We start from the raw sequence: 18790 nt of genomic DNA on the forward strand, positions 1-18790 counted from the left end.
GTGACTGCGCTCATGCGCAATCGCATTCCAGCGCTCTCAACCATGCCTATCGCTTATCAGGGACGACGGTGCTTCCTTTCCATGTGCCACCGTCAAAGATGCTGACGCACTGCGAAACCAATGCCTAGAGCCGCGGCCGCTCACTTCTCCACGGTCCGCGCACACGGAAGTACGGTTGAGAGCGCAGCAGTACGATAGCGCATGAGCGTAGTCACGTGGCTTTATTTCATATTTCGTGGGCTTTCTTTAAACCCAGACAAAAATCACCACGCAGCATGTACATTGTCATAAAAAATTGGATCGGTCGTTTCCGAATCCCCCCTACAATGCAACGAAACGCAATTGGCCCTAAAGTGAATATTAAAAAATGCTGCATAAGTGTTCTTAGTCAACTATTTACGCAGAATATAAACATACTCTAATGAGCCCCACATGACGGCAAACCATATGTCGTTGGTTTCATTCAGCTGCAGTTAACCACTTCCCCAACCCCTTGAACGATGGGAGACCTTGTTATCCAGCCCCGCCCTACCCATTCAACTCGCACTGACGGACAGGGGCCAGGAGCTGCTGGGTCCCGTAACTAGGGAACCACCCCGTCTGGTGCCTGCGTGCACCACCGATTTATTTCGGGCCCAGCAAATGTTGCTTCATCATCATTTAAAATCCTTGGTTCAAGTTACGTATAACACCCTATGTATGTATGTATGTATGTATGTATGTATGTATGTATGTATGTATGTATGTATGTATGTATGTATGTATGTATGTATGTATGTATGTATGTATGTATGTATGTATGTATGTATGTATGTGTGTGTGTGTGTGTGTGTGTATGTATGTATGTATGTATGTATGTATGTATGTATGTATGTTTTAGAAAATGGTTATTCGCATTGTTGCGGCTAGAGTGGCGTTCAGGGCATGGAATCCACCAAGCCCATCGACTACTACGTCAAGTTGTAGAAAGTGAAGAAAAATGATTTATTTAGCTTAGTTACACGGCTCCAGTACGGAAGCCCACTCCATGCAGGAGCAAGTTAAACGTCTCAGCTCACATCAGGACCCTCTGTCTACACTATCGAAAAGTCTCTCCTTTTAATCCGGGCGTCTTTAATAGCTGAGTCGACTAGGGAATCAAGACTGTACCGCAGCAAATCACGATCGTCGACTCCGTTGCGATACCACGCCCATGCTATCCATAACCCGCAGTAACTTCACCTCCGAAGAAACTGGTTTGGAATCTGTGGAAAGAAATAAGCCAGCGACACTTACTTCGTTCGTCGTCGCCCCCCTCCCCCCTTTCTTCTTCGCTCAGGCTGCCAGGTAAAGGGCGGGCTGAGGGCCTTTCGTGGAACTCTGCAACAGCTGGTTTACCCGCTGTCTTGAAGGCTGGATAAGTGCTGAGGGATGAGTGGTGATTTGACTCGCAAACGTCTAATTAACTGCGCCTCTCAATACGTTGTGGTTCCCTCCTTTTCATACTTTGCTCAGGTGTCTAGGTAATGGTCGAGTGAGCGCTCTTCAACCGTCAGCGTCCACGTTGCGTTGTCGTCTCGGTAGGAGGTGCACTGGTTTGACACGTGGCAAACGTTCAATTAACACTTTTGTGGTGTTCACACGTAACAACATCAAACACACTGAGGCAGTTATGCAAAGAACTCAGCAAATTGCTATCGCGAACAAGGGACTACAGAGGCTATTTCGTTGTTGTTGTTGTTGTTGTTGTTGTTGTTGTTGTTGGTGGTGGTGGTGGTGGTGGTGGTGGTGGTGGTGGTGGTGGTGGTGGTGGTGGTGTTGAACTGAATGATTAGCTGCTTCACTGTGACGCACAGTCAGTATACAGGGTGTCCCAGCTAACTTTAGTCAAGGTTCTAAAATATTTAGGGCCCGTCGTGGTTGCCTGTGTAGTTGGGCTGCTAAGCATGAGGTCGCGGGGTCCCTGTCATGACAAGTCTTTGTCGATTATGACATCTAGAAACTCGTAAAATCGAACATATGGCATTTTTGGCCATTTATCATTACGCTGTAGTTTGTCACGGGTTTGCGCGTAAATGACACCAGTGCGCATTTTTCGGAGGAAATTTCTAAGCCAGCCTTTTCTCTCCTCTTGGCCCATCCTTTCCATCAAACTGTGGCATTAATCTGGACTCCCGCGCATGCGGGCCTTGCCGGAAACGAGGCGGCTCATGCCAGTGCCCGAGGATTTACTGTCCGGGCTCAGGCATCAGATGTGTCGGACTTCGCCACGGAGGAGGCGCCGTTTACAGCGCGGGATCGACTTATTACTTACCACGACATCTGCACACACTACCGATTAGACCGCTTAACCTTTCCGCCACTCATGGGCAAATCCCCGCGTAGGTGTGAAGTTCTGTGGCGACAGCTGCAGACTCGCACCTTTCCGTCCCCTTACCTCCTCCACCGCATTCATCCCGCCATTTACCTTTATCCCTCTTGTAAATTCTGTGTCTCTCCCAAAGCAGACTTAAACCACATCATGTGGGGGTGCCCTAAGCACCCCCTTCCCCCTTTCCTCAAGCAATTAATATCTAGTGAGGAGCAGTGGGAGGCTGCCTTGCGCAGCTCCAGGCCCGATCTTCAGGAGGCCATCCTGGAGTGGGCTGAGAGGATAAAGGAGGTCACTTCAAGTAGTTCCTCCCCCACCCTCTATTTCATTGCCCCCTCCCCTTTAAAGAGGGATAAATAAAGCTTTTCATCATCCAGGCCTCGATTACTGAGGTAGATAACAGTTTGGGTAGCAGCTCTCTGAATTCTCGCTCGCAACTTTTGGCTAGTTACTGCAGACGTCCAGATGCAGATGTCATCCGCGTACATTGATAACCTGACTGTGCTTGGCACGTGCTCAAGGATAGCAATTAGAGTTAGATTAAATAACACAGGACTAAGTACACCGCCCTGGGGGACGCCGAAGCAGCTATAATGTAGAGAAGTGTGGCCTTCCTCGGTGCTTGCAAAAAAGGATCGCATGTAGAGATAGCTGCGTATCCAATGAAACACCCGACCACCCACTCCTACCTCTTCGAGAGCAGAGAGGGTGGCTTCATGCGTAACGCTGTCATACGCTCCTTTGACGTCGAGGAACAAGGAAGCGCAGAGGCGCTTACGGCATTTCTCATGCTGGACGTATACGTGACCAAGTCGACGACGTTATCGATCGATGATTGACCAGGTCGAAAGTCCGCCACGGTATCCGGGTAGGTGTTGTGATACTCCAAGTACTACCTCAGACGTCCTAGGACCATCCTTTCCATTACTTTACCCACACAACTTGCCAAAGCGATCGGGCGATATTTATGTATTATTTATTTATCAAAAACTGCAGACTGCCTATTAGTGGCCAAGACAGGAGTGTACAAGTGGAAAGTAAAGCAAAAGCAAACATACACTACTGACGATAGCATAAAGTTTTAAAATTAATAATGTCCGTTACACAGAGGAAACAACGTATGATGAGAGCTCCAACATTGACTTGCCAAGCTTCAGCAGTGGAACAAGGCGACTTGTCTTCCAGCTTATGGGTAGCGTGCCATCTCGCAAATATTCACTGTACAGCTCAAGGAGAACAACTCTCGCTCGCTTACCCAGGTGACACAGAGCTCGGTAGGAAATTCCTTCAGGTCCTGGCGCTCATGTACGGCGACACAAAGCTAATGCTGCCTTAAGTTCGTGGATTGAGAATGGTAGACCCATGCGGTGATCACGTGGTGGCGGACGACTACTCGAAGGTGGTGGAGTGATGGGAGCTGTGAGTTGGCCGGATACTCTGGCGCAGAACTCCTCTGCCATGTCAATCTCTGGTCTCTTTTGAGAGAGGGCTAGAGTCTTGAATGGGAACCGCTGTACCGGGGGTGTCCGAAGGCCACGCACCGTTCTCCATAGTTGCGACAAAGGCTTGCGTGGATCTAGCGACTTACAGAAGGCAAACCAACGTTGCGATTCGAGCTTGTCTAACCGGCGCTGGATCTTCTTTGGCGTGCGTCTGGCGGTCCCTAAATCGTCAATTGCCTTTGTGCATCGGTACCTTCGCTCAGCACGTCGTCGGATTGCTCGAAGCCGTTCTAGTTCCGCATCAAATTCCGTCAATTTCGAAGAGCATGTGAGAGTACGCATAGTGTCTTGCACCGTGCTCTTCATTGCCTCTTCCAACTCGAAAGATGGATTGGCTTCGCAGTGTTCTTCCATGACAGATTGAAATTTAGTCAAGTCCACTCTTTGGATCGTATCCCGTATTTTGGAAGGAGGCAATCCTCTGATCTTGACGTACGTGGGTATATGGTCGCTACCGTGCGTCTCTATGTTCGCAAACCACCCAGCACGTACGACAAGGCTTCGTGAGACAAAAGCCAAGTCAAGACAGCTGCTGTATGTGGAGCCACGTAGAAACGTAGGACTTCCATCATTCAACAGCCAAAGTTCATTACTGGAGGCGAAAGATACCAGAGCTCCGCCTCTCGCGTTGATCTTCGAACGTCCTCAAAGTGTATGATGGGCGTTGAAGTCTACAATAATGACCCACGGATGGGGAGTTGGGGACAGTATGTCTCGTAGTCTTTTGTGACCAAATAGACTTGACGGAGATAGGTAGGCGCCCATAACAGTAGAGCTAAAATTCTTTTTCTTTACTGTTAGACATATATCTTGATTATCGTCATTAGGTGGCACATGCTGATGAGTGCAAGTGAGGTCACAGCGAATGAACACCAAAACTTTGCAGTTTTTACCAACAGTTGACGACATAAACGATTCATATCCAGAAAACCTGATCCTGTTCGAGAGGTTCGGCTCACGAATGACGATAATGGGAAACATATTAGCATACGCGAAGCTACGGAAATCCGAAATGCGCACTCTGAGTCCGCGGGCATTCCACTGAAAAATAGCTGCTTTTCGGACCTCATCCCTAAAAGACAGTGGCTGGGGAGCCATGATCTACTCAAGGGTTGCCAGCACCGGACTCAGAACGTCCAGTACTTGAAGCGCACTTCTGAGAGACGGTGTGTGCATGTTGTTAAGCGACACGCTAATGGCATTCATTAAAAGCCAAAGAAGAGCTATCACTTGCTCATCTGCTTTCCGCGACTCCTCGGATGTAGCACCTTGCTGTACTGAGGGCGGCTTCTGCTGTGGCTCTTCTGCCGGTCGTGTACGCGCCAGTGGCAGCCATTCCTTTGTAGAGAGAGATCTAGCAGTTTTCTCCCTTCTAATATCGGTGTTTGGGGTGTTGGAAACTTCCGCTGACGGTGCTGCTTGACGAGTCGACTTTTCTTGAAAAGTTGATATTTTCCGTCGTGAGGACCTTCAATGGTGACGTCGTCTTCGCTGGACTTTCTGTCTCAGTGGCCTCTTTGTGGGTGGAGCTGTCTCTCAACATTTGTTTGACAATCGAGATCTCTTTCTTGATCTTGATATGCAAGAGGAGCAGTGATCACCTTGACACTTAGGACGCTTGAACGTGGTTGCATGCGCTGCAGTTGTCTTCTGAGTTGGTTCGGCGCATCGAGGGCACACTGCGGAATTTATGCAAACGCCCTTCACATGGCCAATCTTCTGATAATTGAAACATTGCATTGGTCTTAGAATAAATGGACGAACCTGGTGGCGAAAGTGGCCAACCTTCACGTAGGAGGGAAGACAGTCACTTTTGAACGTTATTTACACGCAACGTGTGTTACCTAGGCGGCCAACCCGCACAATGACGTTATGTTCACTTGCTGGTTTTATCAGAACTTGGAAGTCTGCGTTAGGTATTTCATTGTCAATGTCATAGATGACTCCTGTTATTGTGGCACCATTCGCTGGCATGATGGATTGGGCTTGATATTACCCAGCCAGGGAACAATTTCAATGACGCTGTCCTTTGCTCCAATGTACTGCGCAAGAGCAGCTGTCACCGGTCGTGTATTGTGAGTAATTGCACCGAAATTATAGCCGGAACAGAGAGCACATATAAAAGCAGGAGTTCTGCAAAATATACGAAGGCAAGTCAAATGAAAGTGAGCAAATGCGAATATATGACAAACGAGGTACTTTATTTAAAAGTAGTCTCCATGAGCATTTAGACATTTGTTTCACTGACTAAAGAGTCGAGTGATTCCCGTCTCATAAAACTCCTCGTTCACGTCATCATCCAACACGAATCTAGTTCCCTTGAGCTGTTTATTTCAATTGCCCCAAAATGTGTAAGTCGCAAGGAGGCAGGTTTGAGCTGTATGACGGATGTTGCAGCGTTTTCTACTTGAACTTTGCAAGTTTTGTGCTAACCACATCAGCGACGTGGGGACGGGCATTGTCGCGGAGCAAGATGACCCCATTCGTCAATTTTCCACGTCATTTGTTCTTGATTTCGATATGCAGCCGATCCAGCGTTTCACAATATCGCAAACGATTGAGTCTCTCCAGGTTTATCAAATTCGAAAAGCAATGGCCCCTGACGATTGACAAAAAAAGTCAACAACACCTTTCGGGCGGTAATGACGGCCTTTGCTTTTTTTGGGGGTGGTGAATTCGAATGTTTCCACTGTGAGCTTTGCCGTCCTGTTTCATGCTCGTAGTAGTGGTACCATGATTCGTCCCCGGTCACAACTGCAGACAAGAAGTCGTCACCTTCATTGTGTGACCATATTAGATGAGTCAAGGCAGCGCCGAACCTCTCCGTCTTCTGGCGGTGGTTCAAAATCTTGGGCGTCCATTGCGCACACAAGAGCCGATAACCGAGATGTTTATGAATTATGGTGTGATCCGGACCGTGACTGATGTTCACACGCTCTGCCAGTTCATTGATGCTTATCCTCCGTGCTTGTCTCAACAGCTCATCAACCTTTGCAATTTTGTTAGGGGTGATTGCAGGATGGCTTTGGCCCGGTCTTGGACCATCTTTGTAACTTTCACGTCCTTCTTTGAACCGTTTGCTACAACGCTTCACAGTGGCCAATGAAATGCAATGTCCCACTCATAGCAGAACAGGGCGGCGTTGTCGTGTTGCTCACAAAGCCTGCTTCGTCGAACTCCTTCAGTCACAACGGCGATGAGGCTAGAGCGTAACGGTGGCGGTTTCAGCACAAAGCCTGCTTCGTCGAACGCATCCTAGCTGAAGCGACAGAGAGTGGAGGATGCGCGTATTGTTCCCGACACAAAGTCGACTTAGTCACACCGTGGCTAGAGGTTGGCGGCGAAATTCCAAGATGAGGTTGCCATCGCTGGCGTAAATGGCTGGCAAACTTGCACTGCAGCTGGCCGTTCTTAACAGCACCTAATGTGGCTACCGAAAGAATATCGAAGAAAACTTTAGACGCTTGGCCCACAGAGAACCATAGGCGTACTGCTCGCTATTCTACTACGGCGAGACAAAATTTTGCTGAGAGGCAGCGCTCAAGCGAACGCTTTGCAATCCGTCGAGTCTCCACAGTGATGGCGGCGAGCGACCATTGCTTATTTCTCTCGTCTACTAGCCAGAATGCGTCCAAAATTCTGCCAGGAGAAAATCCACTTGTCCAGAGTAAAACTAACGCGCACCGAAGTGCACCGCGCGGTGGTCGGGGCAACACGAGAAAAACGCATGCGCTTTGGCTGGCTCTGGCAGCCCACGGGTAGCGAGAACAAGAAAACTGAAGAATATCAATGTGTCCTCGCGAATAAAACTCAAAGTAGAAAAATAATTCAGAACGTAACTACCTTTGCTGGCTTTAGTGTCTTGACATGGATGCTTTGGCGTAGCTGAAAAAAAATGTCGATATTCTTTTCTGTGACATGACGGCACAAATGAACCACCACAACGTTTCGTCTCATCGGACCTCGCTGCGTGCTTTGACAACTTGTCTGACAGCGTGTTGATTTGGCTTGTCTCGTTCTATTGTCCGGTATACGACTTTAGAAAAGTCAATGCTTATAACAACATTAAACCCGCAAACTTCCGGAATTGAAAATCTAAAGCAAGGGTTTGGAAACGTCAATGCACCTTTCGCATCAAAAGTTTATGAGAACTTTATACCCATGAAGTTTCAGAATTGAAATCCATGCGCTCCGTAGACTCCGCGGCCTCCGCGAGATGGTGCGACGAGCCCGCTCGCATTCAAAACGCCCTCGAAACTTCGTGCTCGGATGGGGCTCGTTGCGTCATGTGACTCCCGGTGCATTGGCGTCACCTCGAAATCCAGTCCGAGTTCGCAGTGTTCGGTCTAAAATGTCTTTTCGAGCGTGAAGATAACATTCTAGACAAAATCCAGAATGATTTCCCAGCGCCGGGTGTTGCTTTGGTCGGCGCTGCATGACAGAGCGAAAAAATTTCGCGGGGGGGGGGGGGGGCTGAAGCCCAATAAGCACCCCCCTCTCTGGCTACGCCCCTGCTGTCGTCATACTTTGTGTCATATTCCTATATACGGAAACACACGACGAGTGTTAAGACACTGCCACAACATCAATGCAAGGAACGAACCATTCATAAAAAGAACTTATTATTAGCACTGGGCATCGCCAGGGGGATTACCAGTTGGTACTTAATTAGCATTGAATATCCTATATTTCTATTACTGACATTAACAATCCAGGGAAAACAAGGAGAAGGCGGGAGATGGAAATTCAAGACGATGAGCAAAACGAGAACAAGGTAAAAGCGCGAGCCAGCGTTTCGACAAGTGGACTTGTCTTATGTCGCCTTGAGAAAAAGAAAAGTCCACTTGTCAAAACGTTGGCTGCCGCTTTGACCTTGTTCTTGTTTTGCTCATTGGCATTATTAAAGACATTTTGTTGGCGAAACAAATAGCATTGCGCCTCGTCTATAACGCAGGTGGTGAAAAACGTGGCATGGTAACTGAGCAAGGTAACTGAGCAACACAAACTAGCACGCACTCAAGCCCTTCATTAGATGTATTTCACCGGCAGCAGATGGGCTGCCATCTTGACTACTGAGTCGAGCGGCACTCTCTTATGTCAACGCACTCAGGCTTGTACAGAGCTGGTTTACTCATGCAAAGTGAATACCTGCTCAGAAAATAGAGTGAAGTACTTGTGCTCACGTGTTGCCATTAGGAAATCTGAAAAATTCAGCAGCACTGGAAATCCCGGCCACGGTGTTAGAACACCACACAGCCGCACTAGACATGCGACACAGCCGCACTAGACAGCCATCTTCGTCTAACGCTTAGTTGACCTGCTGGTTTCCTGCGTCTTGCGTTCCTTGCGCGCCAGATCAAGTTTCTCTGGCTTAACTTTCCCATCTTCATACTTGGCACGACAACCGAAGCAGATGACTGAGCGCGATCCGGCTTGTGATATTGCTGGGCGAGCGGCAAGGTTGAGCGGAGGCAAGCTCGATGAATGCACGAAGTCAGCCACTTCCCGCGCTTCGCCCGATTTGGAATTCGCAAAAAGAGAAAAAAAAAGCTAAATAGAAAGGAGAGTTGTTTGCCGTTCACTCAGACTTCTTTATTTCTACAGACTTGTGAATGACAGGAAATGCGAACATCCACATCTATTTTCCACATCTTAGAATGTACGGAATACGCTAGGAGCGCGCACGTTACTTAAATCCGAAACTAGCACTAGCCTTCCGGGGGTTGGACCAATCGCTAGTGTGAATTTTGAAGCCAACATCTGCGTCACTGCCCTACACTCTAAAAAAAGTTCACACCCTTTTGGGTTGTATTTCGTCCCCAAACAATAATCGTCATCTGTCCTGCCCGCATTTCCTTTCTTGAACGCTGCGAGCCCGGTATACTTCCTAGTCACGAACGGCATACGCATAGAGCTTCTCACTATATTACCTAGAGGGAAATCTGGCGCTGCTGCGCTGTGGCATGCATGGGAATGCCCATAGAGTTTCTCACTATAACACAATATATATAGCGAGTATGGCAAAGCAGTCCGACACGGCTGTGGACGACACGAAGGACGCGGACGAGAAGACGCAACAGCGTAGTCTTAGCCAGTCACACCAGGAACAGCGTCTAGCCCGAGCCCCACTTCAGCTGGCGATCCGGCTGCGGAGCTCGGCACCGGCGCACTTCTTCCTTACAACTTCCCCCCTCGCTGAAGACGGAGCCGCACAGGAGGCCTAAGGCGTCGTGAGGACGAAGGGCTCGTGATACGGCTTGAGCCGATCTACGTGCACAATTTCGCGGCCTCGACGACGCAGGTCCGTATAGGGGGCGTCAGAGGTTCGATAACGTAGTTCACCGGAGAAGTTTGGCGTAGAACCCGGTAAGGTCCATGGTATCGGGATACAAACTTGGAGGAGACACCTTGTGTCGAAGTAGGAGGCACCCACAACCAAACAAGAGCGTCAGGCGAAAACTGGTGGTGGGGGCGCCCGTCGTCATGACTAAATTTCTGTAGCGCTCGTGCTTGCGTTGTAAGGGAGCGAGCTAGTTGCCGCCATTCTACTGCATACCGGGCGGCTTCGGAAACCGGTGTACCCTCTGATAAGTCGGGACGGTAAGGGAGGATAGTGTCAATGGTAAATGATGGTTTACGGCCATATAGAAGAAAGAAGGGAGAAAAGCCCGTCGTTGACTGGGGTGCCGTGTTGTAGGCGTACGTGACATAGGGAAGGATGAGGTCCTAGTTGGTGTGGTTGGAGGCGACATACATCGAAAGCATGTCGCCAAGAGTTCGGTTAAAGCGCTCTGTCAATCCGTTTGTTTGCGGGTGATATGCGGTGCTACAGCGATGAATAATACGGCATTCAGCGAGAAGTTCTTGAATGACATCGGCGAGAAAGACGCGGCCCCGGTCGCTCAGGAGTTCGCGGGGAGCGCCGTGACGTAGAACGAAGCGTTGAAGGAGGAAGCTACAATGACCCAGCGATTGCCAGCAAGCTGTGTATGGCAGAGGCCCATAGAGGTCTGTCCCAACCCGGTCAAAGGGTCGCGAAGGGCACGGCAAAGGTTGCATTGGTCCAGAAGGGCGGCAAGGATCAGGCTTCCGGCGTTGACATTCTGTGCAAGAGCGAATGTACTTTTGCACAAATGTGTACATACCACGCCAATAAAACCTATGACGTAGTCTGGTGTAGGTCTTGAAGAGACCAGCGTGTGCGCACTGAGGGTCGGCGTGGAAAGCGGCGCATACATCAGTGCGGAGCTGCCGAGGTATTACAAGCAGCCATTTGCGGGCGTCGGAACTGTAGTTACGGCGATAGACAATTCCGTCGCGGATGGCGAAGTGCGAAGCTTGTCGGTGTAACGCTCGGGATGGTGGGCGTGTAGGTGAATTAGAGATGTAATCTATCAAAGATGAAATCCAGGAGTCCTTCCGCTGCTCCAAAACCATGTCGACAGAAGCGAATGGGAGAAGTGGGTCGTCTAGGACGGACACACTGACAATGTCGGCGTGGACAGGCGAGCGCGAAAGAGCATCGGCATCGGCGTGCTTCTTGCCTGAGCGGTAGACAACCCGGATATCGTACTCTTGGAGCCTCAGTGCCCACCGGGCTAGGCGGCCGCAGGGATCCTCGAGAGACGACAACCAGCAAAGTGCGTGGTGATCGGTAACGACATCGAAGGACCGGCCGTACAGGTATGGGCGAAATTTTGTGATGGCCCAGATGATCGCGAGACATTCTTTTTACGTGACGGAATAGTTGGCTTCAGCTTTCGTCAGAGTGCGGCTCGCGTAAGCAACAACATATTCTTGGCAGCCGGGCTTTCGCTGGGCGAGCACAGCGCCAAGACCAACACCGCTAGCATCCGTATGGATTTCCGTGGGAGCAGTTGGATCGAAATGACGTAGTATCGGTGGTGTTGTGAGCAGGCGACGTAGCGTCGCAAAGGCATCATCGCAAGCCGGGGACCATGAGGAAAGCTTGGGGTCTCCGCGAAGAAGCTCTGTCAGTGGTGCCATAATCGAAGCGAAATTTCGAATAAAGCGGCGGAAGTACGAGCAGAGGCCAATGAAACTGCGCAAGTCTTTTAGTGACGTTGGCCTCGGGAATTCTGTAACAGCACGGAGCTTTGCGGCATCAGGGGGAACGCCGTCCTTCGACACGACATGTCCGAGAATTGTCAGCTTGCGTGCGCCAAAGTGACATTTTTTTCAGGCTTGGTTGGAGGCCAGCGTCACTGAGACAGCGTAAAACCTGCTCGAAGCGATGAAGGTGAGTAGGAAAATCTGGTGCAAACACTACTACATCATCCAAATAACACAATCACGTGTTCCATTTGAGGCCTCGTCGGAGAATAGTGTCCATCATCCGCTCAAAAGTCGCGGGCGCGTTGCAAAGTCCGAATGGCATCACACGAAATTCGTATAGGCCATCTGGTGTGATGAAAGCAGTTTTAGGCTTATCGTCTGCAGCCATAGGCACCTGCCAATAACCAGAGCGCAGATTAAGGGAGGAAAAGAACTCTGCGCCTTGTAAGCAGTCTAGGGCGTCGTCGATCCGCAGCAATGGATAAACATCCTTTCGGGTTATTTTGTTTAGGCGACGGTAATCCACACAAAAGCGGATCGAGCCATCTTTCTTTTTAACTAAACCTACTGGCGATGCCCATGGGCTGTCGGATGGTTCAATGACACCACGCTTTAGCATGTCACCTACTTGCTCATCAATGACGCGCCGTTCGGTCGACAATACGCGGTATGGTCGCTGCCGTAGCGGTGAGTGAGAACCGGTGTCAATCCGGTGACATACAGTCGTCGTTCGGCCCAGAGAAGTGGTATGGCTGTCAAAAGCAGGGCGAAATTTCTTGAGGAGACGAAGAAGGTCATGGCGTTGCTTGGGGTTTAAGGCATTGTCGATGACATGGTTGAAAACGTCTTCAGGCGATGTGGCAGTCACGGGACTACAGTAGAGCGTGTTGACCTCTGTCGATCCAATAGGAAGTTGCAACGTGGTAATGGTGTCGTAAGGCTCCACAGTGCCGAGAGATTCATCGCGAAGCAACGTAATCGGGAATGGGAAGTAATTGTATACAGGAAGGTGAGTCGCGCCAGCTTGAAGGCCAAGCAGCGCAGTTGGGAGTGGTGAGAGGTGGCGATGAACGAAAGCAGTCGAAGGTGTGAAGAGTATGGTAGCATCGGAGGCAACGGAACAGGATACAGGTGCCAGAACGGATGCGTGTGGAGGTATTTGGATGTCGTCAGTGAGGGACAACTTGGTGCAGGAAAGCGAAACGTCATCAGATATGGCATTGCCAAGCGAAGAGAAGGCGACTTCTGCACGGGAGCAATCAATGACAGCTTGGTGACGGCACAGGCGTACAACGTGACCGGGAATACCGCACGAATAGCAGATGGGCCGATTGTCCGCTGTACGCCAGGGATTAATTACTCGATGGACTGGAGGTCGTGGCGGCGTGGGGGTAAAAACAGGGCTAGGCATCGGAGGCGGAGCCCGGAAGGTCGGTGGTCGTGGTCGTGCGACGGCGTCGGCGTAAGTCAATGGGGCGGTGAGTTGAGGCGCCCGTTCCAGAGGAAGGACCTCGGACACGTGTTCTTCTATAACGTGTCGTAGGGTCGGACTAAGGGACGAACTTGACTCCGGTGGGTTGGAGATGAGGGAGAGCTGGCGAGCAACTTCTTCCCGGACGAAAGCCTTGATTTGCGAGAGGAGGGTGGCATCTGGAAAAGGAGAGGTCAAGCCGGACAACGATTCCTGATGGGGAACAGGACGGCGGGTGAGGAGGCGTTGACGGCGGAGCTCGTCATACCTTTGGCACAGTTCAGTAACTTAGTCAACAGTAGAGGGGCTCTTTGAAATGAGCATCTGAAACGCGTCCTCGTCGATACCCTTCATGATATGCTTGATTTTATTGCCCTCAGTCATGGATGCATCGACGCGTTTACAGAGATCGATAACATCTTCGATGTAGCTGGTAAAGTTCTCACCAGGCTGCTGAGAGCGCGACTGCAGACGCTGTTCGGCACGAAGCTTTTGAACAGCAGGGCGGCCGAAGACCTCGCTGAACTTTGTCTTGAACACCGTCCAGCTTGGGACTTCGCTTTCGTGGTTCCGAAACCACAAGTGGGCAATTCCGGTGAGGTAGAAAGGGACGGTGGTCAATTTCGTGATGTCATCCCATTTATTGTTCCGACTGACGCGTTCGTATGATGAGAGCCGGCCATCAACGTCGTGGTTGTCAGTGCCGCTGAAGATAGGAGGGTCCCGCTGGCGGAACGTGCCAGCATACGGTAGACTGGGGAGCAGGTGGTGGTAAGCTCGTGGCGCTTTCGGTGGTCATGATGGCAGGGAGAGTCCGGCTGCGCAATTCCAGGATTGCAGGAGATCCAGCAAACATCCACCAATTATGGCAATGAAGTCCGACACGGCTGTGGACGGCACGATGGACGCGGACAAGAAGACGCAACAGCGTAGGCTTAGCCAGTCACACCAGGAACAGCGTCTAGCCCGAGCCCCACTTCAGTAGCATTGGCGATCCGGCTGCGGAGCTCGGCACCGGCGCACTTCTTCTTCCTTACACGAGAAACTCTATAGGAATGCCGGTATATTATGACTTCGGGTTGGCATCGTTCTCGGAGAGCCAGGCAAGCACCGTTTCCTCTGTCACAATGATTCATTTTCTAGTAAAACTGCACGTAAAAAGCTGGTTTAGCTTTATTATTATACGAAAACATGTCTTGTTTAACTATGGGACATTGTTAGTGCATCTACAATTATATGATACGTAAAAAGTGTCACCGGGCCACTAATGTTGGTGGACAGACGACAAGATTCGCGTTCGCTTTGAAACAGTTTGTCGTCTATCGTTGCTTTTCTTCCCTTAGTCATGCATTGTAGGTGAGTAAAGATGCAATTTGCGTGAAAGGAAACTTTTCATGAAGATTTTGCTTTAAGAATGCGTTATTTGTGTAGCCATGTCCACGTTTTAGACGAAGCCTCTTACAACACCAGCCAACACAAGCCTCGCAGACACATATAACGTCATTCCCATGACGGCACAGCGCCCCTTAGGAAACTCCCATAGACGGTGGCGCCAGATTTCCCTCTAGGTGTTATAGTGAGAAACTCTATGGGTATGCGCGCTATCAGCTTGACACAGCATTCTCGACAGGAAAGTAGCGAGCGCCGAGTTTTCAAGAGAGGGAACGCAAGCAAGGCAGATGACAATTATTGTTTGGGGACAAGGTAAGCCCCAAAGGGTGTAAACTTTATTTAGAGTGTATCACTTCGTCAGCGTCAGTTAAACGACACAGAGCCGCACAAAACGCTGAAGTGAACCGCTATTTTTTTCGTAGCCACCACTGTAGGTGCTAATTTCTTGGCCAAGTAATGCGATTTAGCGTTCATTAGAACATTGTTGCTACCGGAGAGCTCTTGCAAAACGACGCTTGCTGGGAGCCTCACGCATAGCAACGAACGCACAAATCCTGTGCAGCTGGTGCCGTGAGCGCAGCCAAGCTGACGCGCGGGCGGCGTGTAATCGGCCCGCGGCTCTCTCAGCGCCCGTGGCCATTGTCGCGGGCTAATATGGCGTGGGCCCGATAACGCATGACAGACCGGCGGGGCTAATTACTTGCCGGCGCACACCACGACGGACGCGACCGAGCCTCGTCCTCCGGCGTTCTCCCACCCACCGCGGTCCGTCGTCTCTCAATTCCCTGCACCACGTCAGAGGGTACTAGTAGCCACATCCAGTAACTGACTCGCTCCGATGCCAGTTGCGCAGCTGCTACGATGGCAGCCGTCTAACGCAGACCACCCAGCAGCCTGGCAATGGCGGCCTTAATCGTATGCCACAAGCTGCGCCAGCGCATGGCGTTTTGGTGCGTTCGTGTGCGTGCGTGCGTGCGTGCGTGCGTGCGTGCGCGCGTGCGTGCGTGCGTGCGTGTGTGTGTGTGTGTGTGTGTGTGTGTGTGTGTGTGTGTGTGTGTGTGTGTGTGTGTGTGTGTGTGTGTGTGTGTGTGTGTGTGTGTGTGTGTGTGTGTGTGTGTGTGTGTGTGTGTGTGTGTGTGTGTGTGTGTGTGTGTGTGTGCGTGTGTGTGTGTCTTCAAGTGAGATGCACACATTAGCTAGCTTCAGCTAGAGACAGAAAGAACAGACAGCATCGCTGCGGCGATAATGCCGCGGCTATGCTGTCTGTTCTTTCTGTCGACACTTAAAACTCATCAAGTGGTGTTCTATGAAGCGGCATTTCACGGCACTGTGAATTTAACGCCTCCTCTCACTTGAACGTGGAAGGATGCTTGGTGGCAAAGCTGGCGAGTTGGAACATTGTAGCTTTGCATGGTCCAGTCATCGAGCGCGGTTCTTTCTACGGCTACAGTCACCGCTCGGTGGCCGCCGCCGTATGGCAACGCTCAGACGGCGCGGAGAGCGCAATCATCGGACTCGGCACTGCAGCAGCCTGCGTTTGGAGAGAGAGAGAGAGAGAGAGAGAGGGGGGGGGGGATCGCACGGTTCTCGCTAAGCCGTTGCGCTAACGGCAAATTGAACGGCAACGGAAGGGAAGCTGGGGGCGATGGCACGCAGACGCACGATGTGTCGCCATCGCGCGCGCCTCGAGCGGTGATTCATCGTTATTAAAGGTTAGCCACCGCGGTGGTGTCGCGCCCTGACTGTGACACGTGGGGATTCACTGCCTGCTTTGCGCGCGGCTGCTTCGACACAACTCGGCAGCATTGTGTCACTACGCGTGCACATTTCAGGAGAGACTTCGTTGCGCGTTGTTGATTATAGTATATTATTATTATTATTATTATATATATATATATACAGACACTTGTACAGATAGACACTTGTACACTTGCACACTATATACAGATACAGACACATATATATATATATATACAGACATATATATATATATATATACAGACACTTGCTCCATGTTTCCGCAACATCACACATATTTTAGTGCAACAGAAAACAAGCTATACAAGGAGAATGAGTCACGAGGTATCTTCCCCCGAGGCCTATATTTACCGGTTCAGATTTCGCGCAGTCAAGTTTATGGCCCGTGCATTCTTGTCCCTGGCCTCTCTGGCGTCATATTTCTTTCTTTCTTTCTTTCTTTCTTTCTTTCTTTAGACCTATTGCATGTTTGGTTGTAGAATATTTACTACCATCTGTAAGACGTTAGACTAGGTACAATAGGATTATAGGAAGGAAGGAAGGAAATCAACTTTATTCAGGTCCTGCAGGCCACGAGAGCTTTGGGCTCTCATGGAGCGGGCGTCTAATTATATATTACTGCACAATGACGCCATATCCTCTCCTCGCCCTATTAGTAACGAGGTGCAGGCAATTGAACACTGTCCCTGTGGGTCGCAGCGGGCGCATGATGGTGGACGTCCTGGAGAAGGAGATCCAGGCGTCCAAGGCCCGCGGCCACGTGCCGTTCTTTGTCAACTGCACTGCCGGCTCGACGGTGATTGGCGCCTTCGACCCCATACACCCGATCGCCGACATCTGCCAGCGACACGGGCTGTGGCTCCACGTAGACGTGAGTATCCCTGCTATAGGTACCTCGGATCTTTGATGCGGCAAATGGTGAACAAGGCCTTTGTGTACGGCTGGCATTGTTGCCGAAGGAGACCACAAGAAAGGTTGCTAGTGGTCGTGCAAGCTGCTTGGATTTTGACGTGCTCCTTCTGGCTACAAACGCACTTATGAATTTACGTTGCCTTGCAGGCTGCCTGGGGTGGAGGTTGCCTCCTCTCTAAGAAACACCGGCATCTTTTGGACGGCGTTGAACGGTGAGCGCTGCTGTATTATGTGCCTCAACTGTATCTTGATAACAATTAGCTACTGTTTGGCACATCGCGTGCAAATTTATTAAACTAATTATGAAACTGTCATGCTTGAACAGAAGCCTAAATCCACGACAGGAGGAACACAACTTTCTTTATCGTACAATTTCTTCATCGGGCCATCAAATTAACACTACAAAGTTAGTTGTTGGCTTACTACAACGTCGCTGGTCTTTCTATTTAATTCAAAACTGTGCCTTGTGGCAACATAAATTTTTTTTTGTGTTTGCTGACAGCAACAACCTCCCTTTTTCCCCTTCCCCCAAGCCGAGTAGCAGGTCAGAACATTGATTCGGGCCGACCTCTCAGCTTTACTCTCATAACAAATACCTCTCTGCCTCTCGCTCTCTTTTCGTAATCCACAGCCGTAAATTAGTGTAGCTCGCGAAGCGTTTCATAGCGATTACCCTCGCCGTCTTCGCAGATCCGACTCGGTGACATGGAATCCTCACAAGCTAATGGGAACACACTTGCAATGCTCCACGATACATCTGAAGGAGGACGTGAGTGCCCTGTCGAAAATTCAGCGCTAATATTATGCTTGTTCCTCCCTTTTTTTTTTTTCCAATTCCGCACTTGTCATGCACTGGTGGCGTTTTCTCAGGGTCTCTTGCTCAGCTGCAATCAGATGTGCGCCGAGTACCTGTTCCAACAGGACAAACATTACGACGTGTCCTTCGACACGGGCGACAAGGTGCCCCAGTGCGGACGCCACAACGACATATTCAAGCTGTGGCTCATGTGGAGGGCCAAGGTACGCACGCTGTGCTGTTACTTCGGTGTCTTTGTCGCGATGCTAAGTATAAGGAAATTTAAAACATTCAGCTCGGTCGAAACGATGAAACGACAAACACTTACCACAAAAGAATTTGTTCACGGTCTTCAACTTTTGTCACGTTCCGTCCCGAACCGACGGGATTTGGTCTATGCTCTCGATTTCAAGCCATGATGTGAAGCCGCAGAAGTCGCGGGAAGGAGACCATAAACGAACGCGCGCTCCTACAAAAATTTACTGGATAAGGAAAGCGGCACTCTCACACAATGCGAAAAGTAAAAGCAACAA

The 18790-nt window shown here is 50.2% G+C and overlaps 1 protein-coding gene across 1 annotated transcript in view; it reads left to right on the forward strand.

The window, feature by feature from the left end:
* Gad1 (glutamate decarboxylase) overlaps positions 1-18790 on the forward strand; it is a 158436-nt gene that overhangs the window by 124210 nt on the left and 15436 nt on the right. Inside the window, exons 7-10 of the mRNA XM_075691666.1 lie at positions 17249-17420; positions 17609-17673; positions 18152-18230; positions 18332-18481. Coding sequence (XP_075547781.1) covers positions 17249-17420; positions 17609-17673; positions 18152-18230; positions 18332-18481 — 466 coding nt within the window. The remainder of the gene's footprint in view (positions 1-17248; positions 17421-17608; positions 17674-18151; positions 18231-18331; positions 18482-18790) is intronic.

Source organism: Dermacentor variabilis, chromosome 5 (genome assembly GCF_050947875.1).
Source record: "Dermacentor variabilis isolate Ectoservices chromosome 5, ASM5094787v1, whole genome shotgun sequence".
NCBI classification, from domain to species: domain Eukaryota; kingdom Metazoa; phylum Arthropoda; class Arachnida; order Ixodida; family Ixodidae; genus Dermacentor; species Dermacentor variabilis.